At 51.7% G+C, this 18171-nt stretch overlaps 1 protein-coding gene across 2 annotated transcripts in view; it reads left to right on the top strand.

The window, feature by feature from the left end:
- LOC128839527 (phospholipid-transporting ATPase ID-like) overlaps positions 1-18171 on the top strand; it is a 122597-nt gene that overhangs the window by 70906 nt on the left and 33520 nt on the right. For both annotated transcript variants that reach the window (XM_054032588.1, XM_054032589.1), the window contains exons 12-18: positions 3816-4012; positions 6159-6367; positions 8103-8146; positions 10171-10336; positions 14365-14553; positions 15032-15147; positions 17848-18012. In XM_054032588.1, coding sequence (XP_053888563.1) covers positions 3816-4012; positions 6159-6367; positions 8103-8146; positions 10171-10336; positions 14365-14553; positions 15032-15147; positions 17848-18012 — 1086 coding nt within the window. The remainder of the gene's footprint in view (positions 1-3815; positions 4013-6158; positions 6368-8102; positions 8147-10170; positions 10337-14364; positions 14554-15031; positions 15148-17847; positions 18013-18171) is intronic.

The following is an 18171-nucleotide window of genomic DNA, read 5'->3' on the forward strand; positions in this document are numbered from 1 at the left end:
GGTTACTGTTTGGGAGGTTGTTCCAGGCATGGTAGAAGGTGCAGAGCTGTGTGTGGAAGGACGGGAGGAGAGGAGGATCAAGGCTGCGTCATTGGCAGCGTGGGGCTGGGGACACAGAAAGAGGCATGGGCAGGGGCGATACTGCCATTGGCAGTGAGAAGCAGTGAAGCGGCGAGGTCAGTGTGCCAGGCAGCAGGATGACAGGAATCATTCTGCAGGGACTGGAGTGACTCTGGGCAGAGTTTCACAAAGGCCTAAGAGGAGGCGCTGTCATTAGAGGAGAAGGGAGCTGACAGCATGTGGATAGTAGTTCGGGGGGCGGATGAGTGGGTTGTAAAAAGAGGAGGTGACAGAAGCAGCAGGATTTGGCCATGGCCTGGATGCGAGGGGAGAAGGAAGGAGTTAAAGATGACCCCAGAATTGGGGGCGGGGGTAAGCAATGGCAGGAATGGAGGAGTTATCGGGGTAATGGAGAAAGGGGAGAGGACAGAGAGGCGAGAGTTCACTCCTGGGCTGTGGTGAGTTAGCGGTGGCAGCAGGCCGTCCGAGACGCAGGGTCAGAGGGACTGTGGGAGAAGCGCCGTGTGGGGTGAGAGAACCCATGCCAGCAGGGGATGTCTCCTCCTCCTGACGTTAGATGGAAAAGAGGAGAGGGTCCAGGACAGAGCACCTGGGGACCCCACAGGAAGGGGGAAAGGGAAAAAGGTGGAGTTGATGACAGACACCGAGGACCTCGGGATATGGCCCTTGCTCAGAGTTAACCACTCATCTCCCAGAATTTACGTGTGTCACACATACAGAGCTTTCTTTCCATGTTCAGAGCCACTCAGCTCTCTGCTCCACTTTAGGGTTAGTGCAGACAAGCGTAGTTTAGCTCCTTGCTGTTTTTGGAGAACTGAGCAAGTTGCAGCTGAATGCATCTCCTCTGTTTGTGTTCTCCCTGGCTGATGGGGCCAGGTGTCTGCTGGTCTTAGGCATTCGTGAGACACCGAATACTTGGGTATCTAAGTACTGCTCGGTCCTTCCCACACCTGCTCTCAGATAGTTTTGCTCCAGTAATCAGGTCCTTCATGCTCGAAAGGGAACGTGGTCAAGGCCTCCTTTCTTCCAAGAGGATCCGAAAGGTGAATGGGCAGGATTGTGACCAGAGGCAGTGTGTTGCACTGTCAACGTACTGAGCCAAAAGAATGCAAAAAGCCATCATTTCCTAAATAAAAACAGAGCTAAAAATATCTCACTTCAGGTGAAATGAAGCTTGCACAATGTAAACACAGGAAAAGCTCGTTCGTGCTTAATTGTCTGTAACTCTCCCAGTGACAAATTAATTTTTAAATGGCCTTGAAACACTGTCCAGTTTACATGCAGTCCCTTTGCCTCTCACGAAGGTCAGGCAGAAATAACCCTCTCTCCAGACTGACCCCCTGCCTTTCTCCATGTTTAGAAAGGTTGCTTCTGTGGGAATCTGCGGCAGGCAGTCTGTTGAAATCGGGTTAGGAGCAAGATCTCACTCCCTAGTGAGCTCCGAAAGAAGCGAATGTTCTGTGGCTAGGACACACCGTCCCGCAGAAGGAAGTCCCCTTGATGCAAGGCCTGTGTTTGTGCCGCAGAGGGGAGGCAGTGCTTAGCACACTTCGGAAAAGGACACGTTCTGATAAATAGAGCTGTCGCTGCTGGCTGCCCAGGCCTTCTCTGTTTGCTTCCAAGATGGGTGCAGGACCCACGGAGATGGCTGGAGGTCACAGTCTGGAAATCAGCTTGCCTAAGGAACAGCTTGGGCCCGCGCTTGCAAGGAATTGACTAGCAGGCATCCGCTCTCCTACCCCGAGGTCGGTGGGAAGCACGGCTCTAGGGAGCAAGTGTTTGCTGGCTGGGCCTGTATTTGTACACTTCCTAGTTTTCCATGTGCTGCAGCAATAACACAGCATGCCATACAGCGTGGTTCATGCTGGTTAGCGGTGACTAAGCCTACCGCATTATTCCCCTCTTTCCGTCTCTCCGAGCAGGAAAATACCTTAGCACTGATGTTCTGCTAACAGCTCACTCCCCTCAAAGAAAACTGAGCACTGTTGTTATTTGTATTCCTGTAGCATCTCAGAGCCCTAGTCAGGGACCAGGACCCCCACTGTGCTAGGTGCTGTACAAACAGAGCAAAAAGATGGAGCTTACAATCTAAGTATAAGACAACAGGTGGATAGAGACAGACCGGGGGGGCCAAGTAAATAAGCATTTAGTGACCTCTTGCCTAAGCATGTGTATTGCACACACATCTAAAGTACAGAGGATGTGGACATTGGTGACAATCGTGTCAGAGGCAAAGTAGCAATTGTACCCGTCAGATGAGTGCACCTGTAATATTAGGAAGTTTAGCTGCTTTCTGTCCCTTAGCACTTGTAATGCCTCCACAAAGTCTATTAATGAGTCACCCGTGTTTTCCATGATGAACTGCAGTACATCAAAGATAATCCCATGCGCTCTGCAGCGTTCGGTCTCTGTGGGGCTGTATCAGGAGGTGTGAAGGGCAGTGAGAGAAAAGATAAATGATCTGGAAAAAGGGGTAAACAGTGAGGTGGAAAAATTTGCAGATGATACAAAACTACTTAAGATAGTTGAGTCCCAGGCAGACTGCGAAGCGCTACAAATGGATCTCACAAAACTGGGTGACTGGGCAACAAAATGGCAGATGAAATTCAATGTTGATAAATGCAAAATATTGCACATCGGAAAACATAATCGCAACTAAATGATGGGGGCTAAATTAGCTGTTACCTCTCAAGAAAGATCTTGGAGTCAGTGTGGATAGTTCTCTGAAAACATCCACTCAATGTGCAGCAGCAGTCAAAAAAGTGAACAGGAAGTTGGGCATCATTAAGAAAGGGAGAGATAATAAGACAGAAAATATCACATTGCCTCTATATAAATCCATGGTACACCCACATCTTGAATACTGTGTGCAGATGTGGTCGCCCCATCTCAAAAGAAAATATATATTGGAATTGGAAAAGGTTCAGAAAAGGGCAACAAATATTATCAGGAGTGTGGAACAGCTTCCGTATGAGGAGAGATTAATAAGACTGGGACTTTTCAGCTTGGAAAAGAGACGTCTAAGGGGGGATGTGATAGAGGTCTATAAAAGCATGACTAGTGTGGAGAAATAAATAAGGAAGTATTATATGGTCATCATAACAGAAGAACTAGGGATCACCAAATGAAATTTAATAGGCAGCAGGTTTAAAACAAACAAAAGGAAGTATTTCTTCACACAACGCACAATCAACCTGTGGAACTCTTTGCTAGAGGATGTTGTGAATGGCCGACGGGGGATGGATCACTTGAAGATTATCTGTTCTGTTCATTCCCTCTTGGGCACCTGGCATTGGCCACTGTCAGAAGACAGGCTGCTGCGGCTAGATGGACCTTTGGTCTGGCCCAGTCTGGCCGTTCTTATGAGCGTCTTTGGATCAGGCAGCCTGGAGGTTCTCTAACTAGGTTCTTATATGGTGCCCAGCCCCATAGGATCAGAGCCCTTCTCAGCTCCCCTCTGAGATAGGGAAGTGTTATTTCCAATTCACAGATGGGGTAATTTAGGCATAGAAGGATTAAGTGACTTTCCTGTGGGCAACCAGAAAGTCTATGACCGAGCTGGGAAATAAATGGTCAGTCCTGCATTGGCCAGGAGTTAGACCAGGTAACTTAATACCAGCAGATCTTTCCCCGCTGTGTCTCTGATTCCTACTGTACCATGTAATCAGGACACTGCCCATACACACTGAACACAAGACACTCTGTTTTCTGAAATGCATATCTTCTTGTTGCAGATTTTTGCATTTTTAGCCCTGATGTGTTTCATCCTGGCCATTGGAAACGGCATCTGGGAACACGACAAGGGCTATTACTTCCAAGTCTACCTGCCCTGGGCAGATGGCGTAACCTCAGCTCCCTACTCTGGGTTCCTCATGTTCTGGTCTTACGTGATCATTTTGAACACCGTGGTGCCGATTTCACTCTACGTCAGGTATGTGACTGCCCTTTGTGTTACAGTTCCTGCTTGAAAGAGTTTTTTAATATTCACCTTAGCAGAGAGCAGTGCTTTCCGGTTGTATGAGTGCATGACAGAGCTGAGCGCTCTCAGCAAAATCAACTCTGCATACGGCTGCCATCTAGTGAGGATACCTGTTGGCCACTGGGTCCCACCACGGGTCTGTATTGATTAGTGTCCTCTGTAAGAGCACGGACTTCACCACGCGTTCCTTCTGTGCTTGAGTCAAGCCCTTTCCGCCTCTCCCCAAAATCACCATGTTAGTTCTTTGAGACTGAAACGGAGTCATTAGAATAACTCTAAACCATAGAGATGTCCCTTCAGTGGGTGGGATTCTGCCGCAGCCCTGCATGGAGGCTGGGGCAGAGCTGGCTGCCCCAGGAGGAGCCCCCGAGATTGCGTCTCTCGGAGTTCTGCCGTCTGCAGTGTGTGAGTTATGCAAACCTGGAGCAAAGGCCATCTGTGATTAAGCAGGGATCCCAGACATCTAAGTGTGTCCTTCCAAAAGAGCCCCCACCTAGGATGGGCTTGTGCTTAGAAGACAGGAATAGGCATCAGAAGTCCTGGGTTCTGTGGCCAGCTCGGCTGCTGGTTACCTGGGGTGCCACATTTTCACCGTCTGAAAGCGAAGCTAGGGATAATACATAGTTCACAGCAGAGGCTTTGAAGCGTAAGTAACGAGCTTATTACCGTTGGTATTCCAACAGCACTTGGAGGACTCTGGGGAATCCATTGTGCTAGGCATGGTGCAAACACAGAGTAAATGACAGTCGCTGCCCTGGAGAGCTTACACCCTAAAAGCCCAAACATGGTTGGTGAATGGGTGAGCGAGGCGCATCTGGGAAGCAAGTTGAGCTCCTCAGATAGGAGCTGCTAGCGTGAGACAAAGGAGAGGTGTTCATTTATTACCGTTTACATCTCACTTCTCAGAGTTTTGCGATTTATTACAGTGGGACCAGGATTTGCCTCTCAATATTTAGCATAACATTCCTCGAGGTGGTGTGGGGAGGGATTATGCTGTCAAAGCACTAAGCACAGGGCTGAATGATGGCGGCTGGTTTTTCAGTACGGCTCTTAGGGAGGGTGAATGGTGGCACTCTGGATTAGGAGGTTGGAAGTTACATTCTGGAGCTGTTTAGAGCATGCACAGAATTCATTCTTTTCCCCTCCAGTAGTTCACAGTGACAGTGAAATGGAAATTCAAGTTGCTTACTTACGAATAAATCTCTCTGATTACATTAAATCACTCAAGGGCTCACTTGTCTGAAGGTCAGATTGCCTTATTCAAGCTTCTTCAGAAAGGCCACCATTACTGGCTCTCCTGCATGCTGCACGCTAATTCGTGGGGCATCCTAGCTTTGCCCAGCTGAGAACCCCATTAAACCCATTCAACCTGAACGCTGCACCCTAATGTGCAGAAAATGAAGCAGATCAATGCAGCTGTGTTCCCCTTCAGTTTGGAGCTGTGGCCTACACAGGCTTCAGGTCCCAGAGTGCAGTGCTACTGGTTAATCACAGCAGGGTTAACGGGGCCTTCGGAGTCCTGGGGTGGGATTCACCTCTGGGCACCATTCACACCACACCCTCCCTCCGGGTTTCTGTCACTGGAGTGCAAAGCCTGCTCCCGGGAAGGACTAACTCAACCACACCCTCTCCCCTGTCAGTACTGCCCAGTTTGGGGAGGGCTGGCTGCCTCTTGCCCCACACCCAGGGGGTATTTTTGCCAGGCATACTTTCAGCCACCCGGGCCCCATGCCTGGCTTACACAGACAGCGTCGAGCACCCGTCTAGACTGGTCATAGGTTAGGAGAAAGCAGCACTATCTCAGTCTCTCTGAAGTGCGTGTGGCTGTGAAGCTTTTGAAATCTATTCTAAAAAGGTATTAAAAACCCAGAAGGAACCTGGACTTTGGTCTAGCAGCTGTTTTCATGGTGCTTGTCATAGCAGCTTTAAAATGCATGTGACCTGCAGCCATCTCAGGATGGTCTGATGGATACACCAGCCCACCACGATGCTTGGATTCCTGTCCTAACTGCAGCTGCTGGCCCTAAAGCTGAAGAGAGAAGATCCTATTCCCTAACCTAATGAATTTTCCATCATCTTCTCTTTCCCTTGTCCCCAGTGTAGAGATTATACGCCTGGGCAACAGCTTCTACATTGACTGGGACCGTAAAATGTATTACCCGCTGAATGATACGCCAGCCCAGGCCCGCACCACCACCCTCAATGAAGAGCTGGGACAAATCAAGTACATCTTCTCGGACAAAACAGGAACTCTCACTCAGAACATCATGGCTTTCAACAAGTGCTCCATTAATGGGAAATCCTATGGTACGAACATCTCTGATCTTCCTCCCTATACCTTCTGCCAGATCTCTTCTGTCTTCTTGGGTCACAGAAATGGAATACCATAAGATATCCAGAAGAAAAGGACTTGTAGGAAGTGGGGGAAATTACTTTAATAAATTGTACCGTATGAGAATTACTTAATCCACTTTAAAAAGAACAGGAGTACTTGTGGCACCTTAGAGACTAACAAATTTATTAGAGCATAAGCTTTCGTGGACTACAGCCCACTTCTTCGGATGCAACTCTGAAACCTGTCATTAATCCACTTTAACACTATATTAATCAAAGCCTGAGCGTTATTCTCTCTTTCCATCATCTGCCCATCCTCTCTCTATTTACTGTCCACCAACCCACCACAGTAGGAAGGCATTGCATGCACATTCTAGAAACCAGTGGGAACTGTCCGGAAGATGGACACTCAAGTCTCTCTCCTACTGTTTAGTTAATGGTGGGCTTCTTCCTTGGATCATGCTACTGGGGCATCTTCTGTTCTGGGTCTTTGAGGAAAACCATGGTAGAAAGGATGAGTGCTGGATTATGACCTGGAGATATTAGGGTTAGGGCTGTTCCTTGGAAGCGTGCTCTGGAGGCGTGGGTCAGCTGTTGAGAAGACTGTCCTCAGCTCTTTGAGGTGACACCTGGGCTCTGCTAGAGGTGCTCTCCAGAGGATCGCAGCTGTGGTGCAGATCTCAGAAGGCGGGGCGGCTTCTGAGTGTTGGCCTATTCCATTAATACTTTGTGAGTTCCAGAGCCATGAAGGGGCTGTGGCAGGGATTGGGGCTCCAGTGCAGGGGTGCGTCACATCTGTAATATGCTCTCTCCAGCGTGTACCATTTAAGAGAGAGGTCATTGTGCTGTGCACCACCTGTAGCTTCCCGGTGAGCTTATCTGGATAGAATGAGTTGCAGCAGTGCGTGCTGAAGGTGATGAATTCATGAACCACTGTGGCCAGGTGCCTGTCCACGAGGAATGGATGGAGCAGTATTGCTATCTGGAGAGGGGAAGGAGGGGCTTTGCATGTCTAGTATGACCCCAGAGCTGTGCCCTGTCTCCAATGCCAGAGGGGAGAGGCCCTTGGAAAGGTGGTGTCAATCATTTCCTGAAGGCATTTCCCTCTGCCAGCTGGCTTCCTCAGTGCTTGCTGGGTTCAGTTTGAGCCAGCTGGTTTTCATCCAGGTTCCTGTCCCCTTTATGAGCTTGTCAGTTGCTTGGTCTTTTCATGTGCCCTTTAATCCCCGGGTCACATTGCAGGTAGGTTAATGGAGAAGCTGTTTGATCAAATCAGCAGGCTGCATGAAGGCGGGTGGCAGTTATATCAGTATACCCCTCCCTCTGGAAGAGCAGTAAAGCTAACCCAAACTCCGCCAGGGAAGCCTTTGACACCTGCCGAGAAAGTGGCGAAGTGGTTCACCCCTCTTCCTACAACGCAGAAGAATCCACTCTTGGCCTAGGGCATTTCCAGCAGTTTTTCAGTGTCCACGATTGCCATCACTTCAGGGGTAGGAACAAGCAGGCGGCTGTTTATTGCCCCCACGTTGTGGACCTGTGCTCTGGGCAGGGACAGAGAGAGAGCTTGCTCTGTTGTGCCTTTCATACTAGACAGCGAAGTCTCCTTCCTGGCCCAGCTTCCCACTCCCAAGGAATGTGCACGCTCAGCCTCACGCTCTCAGCTGCAGTGTGTGTGTGTGTGACCTCGCTCTGTGTTTGTAACCTGCAGGTGATGTGTACAACATGGCTGGGCAGAGGATTGAGATCACTGAGGTACGTGGTTAGCTGCCAGCAGGGTCTGTGTTCTCTGCCACCCTGCTGGTGTAGGCTCCAATGGACGCATGCCATACCCCACCCAGGTATAACACGCACCCCCACACACACACCTAGCACCTACAGAGGGGAGCCCTGCAGTGACAGGCCTCCTGAGATCTGCCAGAGCCTGGCTGTCCCCCTGGGGACCAGGTTCAAGCTGGGGGGGGTGGCTTTCTGAGGTGCTGCGTGACCACCGCTCGCTCCCTTGAACTGGGTATTCAGCACATGTGACCAGCAGGGCCTGCGTGTTAATTAAAAAGTGGGAAATTTGCAAATTGAAGCAGGTGAGTGACAGTGGGGCTCTGCCCACACCCCAAAACACTGGCATCTCCAAAGGCTGCCCCTTTTTTAAAACCTCAAACATTAGAGAGTCTGAAAATGAGCAACGAGGATCCAGTCAGTTCCCACTCTCTCAGGCAGCAGAATGTGGAGGATTTATTTGTTGCGGAAGAAATGCCTGTTTCTTGCCAAGCCACCCCCCTGTGGGAGATCTGCCAGCCCCCAGCCCCTCAGGGCAGCACAGGACTAGCAGCTCAGAGGTTTGACACTCACACGCATTGTGCTCCGGCTGGCTGAGCTCTGCTGCACACATTAGTGCGGGGGATTTGCTCCGTTGGTAGGGGCCAAGTGTCATCTTGGGCTGGTCGAAACCCAGGACTCGTTCTAGACATGTGACCTCCCTGGAGCTGGGGCGGGAATCCGCTCTGTGCGGCATCTTCCCACTGCGAAGGGTCACGTTAAAACCCAACTGCTGGCTGCTGGGCCGCTGGGTCCCACCAAAGGGAGAGAGCTCCGTTCAGTGTGTCTTTGTTTCAGAGCTGGTGAGGGGTGGGTAGAGTTTAAGCCTGACATCAGGTTACCGTTCCAGGTGGGTTTCTCCCCTGCCCGGGAGAACATGGCGAGGGCACAGAGGAGTCCTGTCTGGCTCTCATTGGAATGAGCAGACTCACACCGGGGGGCAGGGTGTCGGTGACAGCGGGGTGTCATGACCCATTCGGTCAGGGAGGGGATGTCCTGCAAGAGCGATCCCCGTGAATTCAGGGAGAGGTTGCGGTAGGGGAACCCTATGAGCAGGGGTTGTGCGGGGAGATCAGCGTGAGTGTGGGGAGGGAGGCATGGTGGGGGTAACGCCCCGAGGGGAAAGGGGGTTGCGGGGAAGGGGGAGCAGGGGTCGCGGGGAGTTCCCCATGCGGGAGGGAATCTCTGTGAGCATGTGGGCAGATCACTGGGAGTGCAGGGGCAGCTTGGGCAATCGTGGGGACGGGAGGTCGCTGAGTGCAGGGCGGGGAGGCATGGTAGGGGATGACTGTGAGTAGGGCTGGCTCTAGGCACCAGCAAACCAAGCATGTGCTTGGGGTGGCCCAATTCCGGGGGCGGCATTCCGGGTAGGTTTTGGGTTTTTTCGCTTCGGGAGTTGCGCTCTCGGAGGTTGTTTTTTTTTTGTTTTTTTTGTTGGGGGCGGCAAAAACCCTAGAGCCGGCCCTGACTGTGAGTGGGGGTGGAGGGCAGTCGTGGGGGAGGGGGGTCACCACGAGTGGGGAGGGCAGTCGTGGGGGAGGGAGATCACCGCAAGTGCGGAGGGGGCAGTCGTGCGGGAGGGGGATCACTGTGAGAGTGGGGGGCAATCATGGGGGAGGGGGATCTCTGAGAGTGGGGGGCAGTCGTGGGGGAGGGGGATCATCACCAGTGCAGGGGGGCAGTCATGGGGGAGGGGTTCACTGGGAGTGTGGGGGAGGGGGATCACCGCGAGTGCGGAGGGGTTCACTGGGAGTGTGGGGGGAGGGCAGCTGTGGGGGAGGGGGATCACCGCGAGTGTGGGGGGTGTCGTGGAGGAGAGGTTCACTGGGAGTGGGGGGGGAGGGCAGTTGTGGGGGAGGGGGATCACCGCGAGTGCGGGGGGAGGGCAGTCACAGGGGTGGAGAGCCCTGTGAGCGCGGCGAGGCGGCGAGCTGCCCGGCTGACCCTGAGCCTCACCTTTGCAGCACACAGAGAAGGTCGATTTCTCGTACAACCAACTGGCTGACCCAAAGTTCGTGTTCTACGACCACAGCCTGGTGGAAGCCGTGAAGCTGGACGATGCCGCGACACACGGGTTTTTCCGGTTACTCTCGCTGTGTCACACCGTGATGCCAGAAGAGAAGAAGGCAGGTGAGCGTTGCGGAAGGCACCGATGCGGCTGTCACGGCCTGTACGTCGTAGCAGTGCGCTGGGCCGTCATTTCTCTGCAGACACTGGTACGGGTCCACTGGGAAATCATCTGCAGATAAGGTGACCAAATGTCCCCACTTTATAGGGACAGTCCCAATATTTGGGGCTTTGTCTTATATAGGAGCCTATTACCCCCCACCCCCAGTCCCGATTTTTCACACTTGCTATGTGCTCACCCTATCTGCAGAGCCCTGCAAATCCGCGGAGATCCGCTTTATATCCACAGATACCCACATCTGCAGATGTGGTAGGGATGCCAACTTTTGCACACCTTTGCCCTGCCCCTCGCCCCACTCCTTCCCTGTGGCTCCACCCCTGCCCCACCCCTTCTCTGAGACCCCGCCCCCCACTCACTCCATCCATCCTCCCTCTCACTCTCCCTCTCACTCACCCACTTTCACTGGGCTGGGGCGGGGGGTTGTGGTGCAGGAGGGGGGGCTCTGGGCTGGGGCCGAGGGGCTTGGGATGCGGGAGGGGGCATGGGGTTGAGGTGCTAATTCTGGGAGGGACTTAGGGTACAGGAAGAGGCTCTGACTTGGGGCAGGGGGTTGGGGTGCAGGAGGAGGTTCAGGGTGCAGGTTCCAGCCAGACGGCGCTTACCTCAGGCAGCTCCCTGTTGGTGCAGCAGCGGGGCTAAGGCAGGCTCCCTACCTGCCCTGGTTCCACGCGGCATGTCCAGCTCCTAGGCACAGGGGCGGCCAGGCAGTTCTGCGTGGTTCATGCTGCCCTCACCTGCGGGCGCTGCCCCCACAGCTCCCATTGGCTGCAGTTCCCAGTGGGGGCAGGGGCAGTGCGCAGAGCCTCCCTGGCCATCCCTGCGCTTAGGAACTGGACATGCCGGCCACTTCCAGGAGCCACATGGAGCCAGGGCAGACAGGGAGCCGGCCTTAGCCCCACTACGCCACTGACGAGACTTTTAACGGCCTGGTCTGCGGTGCTGGGTAGAACCGCCAGGGTCCCTTTTCGACCAGGTGTTCCGGTCAAAATCCAGATGCCTGGCAACCCTAAGAGGTGGCTGTATTGTTTGCCATCTTTGCGGATGGCAGATTGGATGTGGATCCAAATTTGTTTATCCACACAGAACTTTAGAGCAGCAGTTCTCTACTGAGGATTCGTGGCCCTCTGGGGGGGCTGTGGTTTCAGGGGGCCTGAGCCCCGAGGGGGCTGATGCCTGGAGCACTGAGCCCTGGCATCCCCTTCGTGGAGCTCCAGGCTTCGGCCCCGCGGGGCCATGGACCCCCTGAAACCGGCTCACGGCCCCCAGTGGTGCATAGATGCCTGGTTCAGAGCTGCTGCTCTAGATGGCGCTGGTGCGGATCGGATGTGGATCCAAATGTTTGTATTCACACGGCGTGAATCGCCCGAGTCAGTGTGTGGCTGCTCGTTAGCTGGTGTGGCTCTGCGGGTGCCTCGTGGGGAGAGGACCCCAGGAGACTCCCGGGCCTTGTGGCCCAGAGTAAGGGCTGGCCAAAGTGCAATAACTACTCCAAGGAGCGCAAAGGCTCTACAAGCCAAGAGCTGCTGGTGGCACTGGCCCCCCAGAGCTGATGGGAATAAAGCCACGCACTGCGTCCTCCCTGCACCAGTCAGCAGAGCTGAGCTCATGCAAGGGGCAGGGCCTGCTGCATCCTGACAAATGGGGGCTCGTTAGTCATGCTAATCCCACGCTCCTGTCCCCCCAAATTCCATCTAGGGCTGAGTCCCGTTGCCCTACTGAGAGCTGCGGCAGGCCTGTCCTTTGGGATCTGAAAGCCGTCAATACCAATGCGGACGGTACTTGGGGTGGTGAAGGGCTGAGCAAAGGAAACATTCCTGGCAGTGAGATCCCTTGGGCTGCGGAAGTCTCCCAAGCAGAGGGAGATCCTTCCACTAGATGGAGGCTAGGAACCAGTCTTGCACTGGCTCTGGGGGATGGATTCAATGGGACCTAATGGAGCTTAGAATCATAGAATCATAGAATATCAGAGTTGGAAGGGACCTCAAGAGGTCATCTAGTCCAACCCCCCGCTCAAAGCAGGACCAATTCCCAGCTAAATCATCCCAGCCAGGGCTTTGTCAAGCCGGGCCTTAAAAACCTCCAAGGAAGGAGACTCCACCACCTCCCTAGGTAACGCATTCCAGTGTTTCACCACCCTCCTAGTGAAATAGTTTTTCCTGATATCCAACCTGGACCTCCCCCACCGCAACTTGAGACCATTGCTCCTTGTTCTGTCATCTGCCACCACTGAGAACAGCCGAGCTCCATCCTCTTTGGAACCCCCCTTCAGGTAGTTGAAGGCTGCTAGCAAATCCCCCCTCATTCTTCTCTTCTGGAGACTAAACAATCCCAGTTCTCTCAGCCTCTCCTCATAAGTCATGTGCTCCAGACCCCTAATCATTTTTGTTGCCCTCCGCTGGACTCTTTCCAATTTTTCCACATCCTTCTTGTAGTGTGGGGCCCAAAACTGGACACAGTACTCCAGATGAGGCCTCACCAATGTCGAATAAAGGGGAACGATCACGTTCCTCGATCTGCTGGCAATGCCCCTACTTATACAGCCCAAAATGCCGTTAGCCTTCTTGGCAACAAGAGCACGCTGTTGACTCATATCCAGCTTCTCGTCCACTGTGACCCCTAGGTCCTTTTCAGCAGAACTGCTACATAGCCATTCGGTCCCTAGTCTGTAGCAGTGCATGGGATTCTTCCGTCCTAAGTGCAGGACTCTGCACTTGTCCTTGTTGAACCTCATCAGGTTTTTTTCTGCCCAATCCTCTAATTTGTCTAGGTCCCTCTGTATCCGATCCCTACCCTCTAGTGTATCTACCACGCCTCCTAGTTTGTCATCTGCAAACTTGCTGAGAGTGCAGTCCACACCATCCTCCAGATCATTAATAAAGATATTAAACAAAACCGGCCCCAGGACCGACCCTTGGGGCACTCCACTTGAAACCGGCTGCCAACTAGACATGGAGCCATTGATCACTACCCGTTGAGCCCGACGATCTAGCCAGCTTTCTATCCACCTTACAGTCCATTCATCCAGCCCATACTTCTTTAACTTGGTGGCAAGAATACTGTGGGAGACAGTATCAAAAGCTTTGCTAAAGTCAAGAAATAACACATCCACTGCTTTCCCCTCATCCACAGAGCCAGTTATCTCATCATAGAAGGCAATTAGGTTAGTCAGGCACGACTTCCCCTTCGTGAATCCATGCTGACTGTTCCTGATCACTTTCCTTTCCTCTAAATGTTTCATAATTGATTCCTTGAGGACCTGCTCCATAATTTTTCCAGGGACTGAGGTGAGGCTGACTGGCCTGTAGTTCCCCGGATCCTCCTTCTTCCCTTTTTTTAAAGATGGGCACTACATTAGCCTTTTTCCAGTCATCTGGGACCTCCCCCGATCGCCATGAGTTTTCAAAAATAATGGCTAATGGCTCTGCAATCTCACCCGCCAACTCCTTTAGCACCCTCGGATGCAGCGCATCCGGCCCCATGGACTTGTGCACGTCCAGTTTTTCTAAATAGTCCCGAACCACTTCTTTCTCCACAGAGGGCTGGTCACCTTCTCCCCATACTGTGCTGCCCAGTGCAGCAGTCTGGGAGCTGACCTTGTTCGTGAAGACAGAGGCAAAAAAATCATTGAGTACATTAGCTTTTTCCACATCCTCGGTCACTAGGTTGCCTCCCTCATTCAGTAAGGGGCCCACACTTTCCTTGATTTTCTTCTTGTTGCTAACATACCTGAAGAAACCCTTCTTGTTACTCTTAACATCTCTTGATTCTCCGTCCCTGACGTGTGTCAGTCTGTGGCCTGTGAGGAGTGTGTCTGTGTGCGGGTTTTATTGCATCTGGCCGGTATATGGACGGACCGGAGATGAGCAGTGGCTATAGAATGCCTCAGCCCTTGTGTTTGGTTCCCATCAGGAGCAGGGTGATGATATCTAGGACTGAGATGAACATACAGTGTTTCTTCCTTGCCTGGCAGGTAACCTGGTGTATCAGGCCCAGTCTCCGGACGAAGGAGCCCTGGTCACTGCCGCCCGAAACTTTGGCTTTGTGTTTCGTGCGCGAACCCCCGAGACCATCACTGTGGTGGAAATGGGAGAAACAAAGGTCTACGAGCTCCTGGCTATTCTGGACTTCAACAACGTGCGCAAAAGGATGTCTGTCATCGGTGCGTTCCCGTCACTCCCCTTCCACTTTTCTGCTCGGTCAGCCTCTCCAACTCGTACTCCTTGTGCCGGGTCTCCTTTTCTGTGGTGTCCAGATCCTGCAGTGATTAGCGTGGGGTAAATGTACTGATAGAGTGGAAGTGACCAGGGACTTCACTGGGAGCGGGGCCAGGTCTTCAGTGGCAGACGTCTCTTGGCATCTGGATATTGATGTCCTTGCCCCCCTCCCCTACTACATGCTTCAGCAGTGCGTCTGCTCAGGTCACGAGGGAGCAGTGCGTGTTGGGCAGCCTGCAGTCTGTGCCGCCACACCTCCGTATTAAAGACGGGAGTGGCTGCATTCTCCTCCATTCTGTGCAAAGCAGGTGTGAGCCTCACCCCTGGTGGCCCGCGTTTGAATGTCTCTACACACACTTGATGTGATGGCTGCAAAATGCCGCTGTCTGGGTTTTGCAGAACTTTTGTTCCCATTGCTTTTAGTGCGAAGTCCGGAAGGTGACCTGACCTTGTATTGCAAGGGCGCTGACACCATTGTCTATGAACTGCTGGATGCTTCCTGTGAATCCCTCAAAGACGAGACCATGGAACACTTGAACGTAAGTGCCCCCTGCAGGGGAACCCCTCTGCAGATAACGGGCAGGGTGGGGGTCCCCTTTTCTCGGTGAGCGTCTCTGATGCCACCATTGGAGCTGGGAATGGAACCGACACTGAGACTGAAAAGTGGATGGTCTCTAAAGCAACCCTAAAGGCATCTCCCTGGGAGATCGGCAACTAATGTGTAACTTACTGTGGAAAGGAAAGAGTTATTCTGTAAAGACTCAGGGGGCCATTGCCTGAAAAACACGTTCATCGGCTCCTTGCATTTAGTCGTGTTTTTGAGTCTGGATAGTTCAGGCAATTGGTAACGGGCTCTGAGCCTTTCCTCTTTCTAAATACAACCCAGGTCAGCAGAACCTCAGATCTGACCGTTGCTCTTCGTTTTTGTGTCTTTTGCTAGTTGCTCTTCGAATGTTTTTCTGCTCTACCTAATTATACTTTTACACTTGACTTGCCAGAGTTGATGTTCTGTGCTATTTTCTTCAGTGGTATTTGACTTCCAATTTTTAAAAGGTGTCTTTTGTCTCTAACCACCTCTTTTACTCCTTTGTTTAGCCATGGGGGCATTTTTGTTTGGGGTATACGTAGAGTTTGAGCCTCTATTATGGTGTTTTTAAAAGTTTCCATGCAGCTTCCAGGCATTTCACTCTTGTGATTGTTCCTTTTAACTTCTGTTTAACTAGCCGCCTCCTTTTTGTGTAGTTCCCCTTTTTGACGTGAAATGCTACCATCGTGGGTTTCTTTGGTATTTTTCCCCTACAAGGAAGTTAAATTTAGTTACATTATGGTCATGGTGACTTAGCTAATCACCTCTTGGATCAGTTCCTGTGCTGTACTTAGGACTAAATCAAGAATTGCCTCTCCCCTTGTGGGTTCCAGGACTAGCTGCTCTAAGAAGCAGTCATTGATGGTGTCTAGAAATTTTATCTCTGCCTCCCGTCCTGAGTTGACATGTTCTTAATGAACATGGGGATAGTTGACATGCCCCATTTTTCTTTGGTTTTCTGTTTTTGTAGCCTCCCTAAGCTCCCTGAGCATTTCACAATCACCGTCACCATCCTGGTCAGGTGATGGATAGTACATTTCTACTGTTATACTCCTATTTTTGGAACATGGAATTTCTATCCGTAGAGATTCTGTGGTATAGTTTGATTCAATTAAGATTCTTACTATGTTTGACTCTGTGCTTTTTTCCACATATAGGGCCACCCCTACATCCCCACCTCTGTGACCTACTCTGTCATTCCTGTATATTTTGTACCCTGGTATTATCATGTCCCACTGATGATCATTATTCCAAGTTTCTGTGATGCCTATTTTACAGTAACTCCCCACTTAACATCCTCTCACTTAACGTTGCTTCGATGTTACGTCCCGGCTCCATTACAGAACATGTTCATTTAAAGTTGTTCAATGCTCCACTATAACATCATTTGGCCGCATGCTTTGTCCATGGCTGGCAGCCCCCCTATCAGCTCCCCTACGCCCCCCCCAGTGCCTCCCGCCCGCTGGCGGACCCTGCGGATCAGCGCCTTCTCCCTGCTCCTCCTGCCCGTGGCAATCAGCTGTCTTGCGGCATTCAGGCGGCAGGGGAGGGAGACTGCGCACTGTGGACAAAGCCTGTATATAATGCCTTTTGTCTTGCAAAAAAGAATTTCCCTGGAACCTAACCCCCATTTACGTTAATTCTTATGGGGAAATTGGATTCGCTTAACATCAGTTTGCTTAGTGTCGCATTTTTCAGGAACAGAGAACGTTAAATGAGGAATGACTGTATCTATAGCCTCAATTAATACCCGGCGCTCAAGTTCACCCATCTTAGTATTTAGAGTTCTTGCATTTGTATATAAGATACAATTAACAAGATAATATTATCTATCGGGGCCTGTGCTCACCCCCAGATGGCACTGGCCAGAGCCCAGGGCCCCAGGTAGTGGAAAGCCCCCCAGGAGAGGTTACACTGGCACAAGCGTCTGCAATCCCTGCTCTGCCAGGCAGCCTGCAATGGGATAGCAGAGTCCCAGCGCAGTGAGACAGCAGGCCAGCGCTGGAGGAGGAGGTGCTGAGGACGCAGCACATTCCATAGGCAGCTGAAAGCTGCCCTCCCTCAGCGGAACCCACCGGAGGAGGATGGTGGCTATACCACCTGTCCTCCCCGAGGGAGAATCTGAGTTTTCCAAAAGGGAACCTTGCTGTTGGGATGGTTCCGACGAGCACTGGGGTCCAGATTTTCAGTCACTTACGTGCTGAAGGTGCAGATGCGATTGCTCATTGAAATTATGCATGCAGTGACTCTTGTTCAGTGCAAAGAAAGTTCTGCCAAGCAATTGCATGGACACAATTCTGAAATTCTGGGAGTAGCTCTTTTGTGTGTGTTTTACGTAGGCCTCATCCAAATACCAGTGACATAGGTGCCATGGTAATGGAAAACTTTAGAGTCAAAGCGTAGGAAAACCCTTTGGATTTGGTCTTGTATGGGCAATAGACTGCAGTTAAAAACGGATCTGTTCAAGAGTAGATCTGGATTTCCAGTTGCTGGTGAGTTTAAAGTGCTAGATGCAAGTTTTCATCCGTTTCATTGCAGAAGTTGGGTTGGCATCTTTCGGGTGAGAGGGTGTTTGTAAATAGCGCTCCTTGCAGATCAAGCGAGAAGAGTGCTCCACCGCATGGACCTCACCTGTCCCACCCATGTCTTGCAGGAGTTTGCAGGTGAAGGCTTGAGGACACTGGTTGTGGCCTACAAAAACCTGCAGGAAGACTACTTTGAGGAGTGGCACAAACGTCACCATGAAGCAAGCACTGCCCTGGATGGACGGGAAGAGAAGTTATCTGAGTTATACGAAGAGATTGAAAAAGACTTAATGGTTGGTCTTTCATGGAATCTGGGTCAAGTGGTGGGCAGGCAGCCGGGAGGTTGGTTCATCAGTAAGCAGATCGCTATGACTTTACATAGGTTGTGTAACTAAAATGGCTTTGATCATGGTAGTCCTGGGTTTTCACTGACACCTTGGTGAGCGTCCAGG

This window comes from Malaclemys terrapin, chromosome 6, assembly GCF_027887155.1.
Source record: "Malaclemys terrapin pileata isolate rMalTer1 chromosome 6, rMalTer1.hap1, whole genome shotgun sequence".
NCBI lineage: Eukaryota > Metazoa > Chordata > Testudines > Emydidae > Malaclemys > Malaclemys terrapin.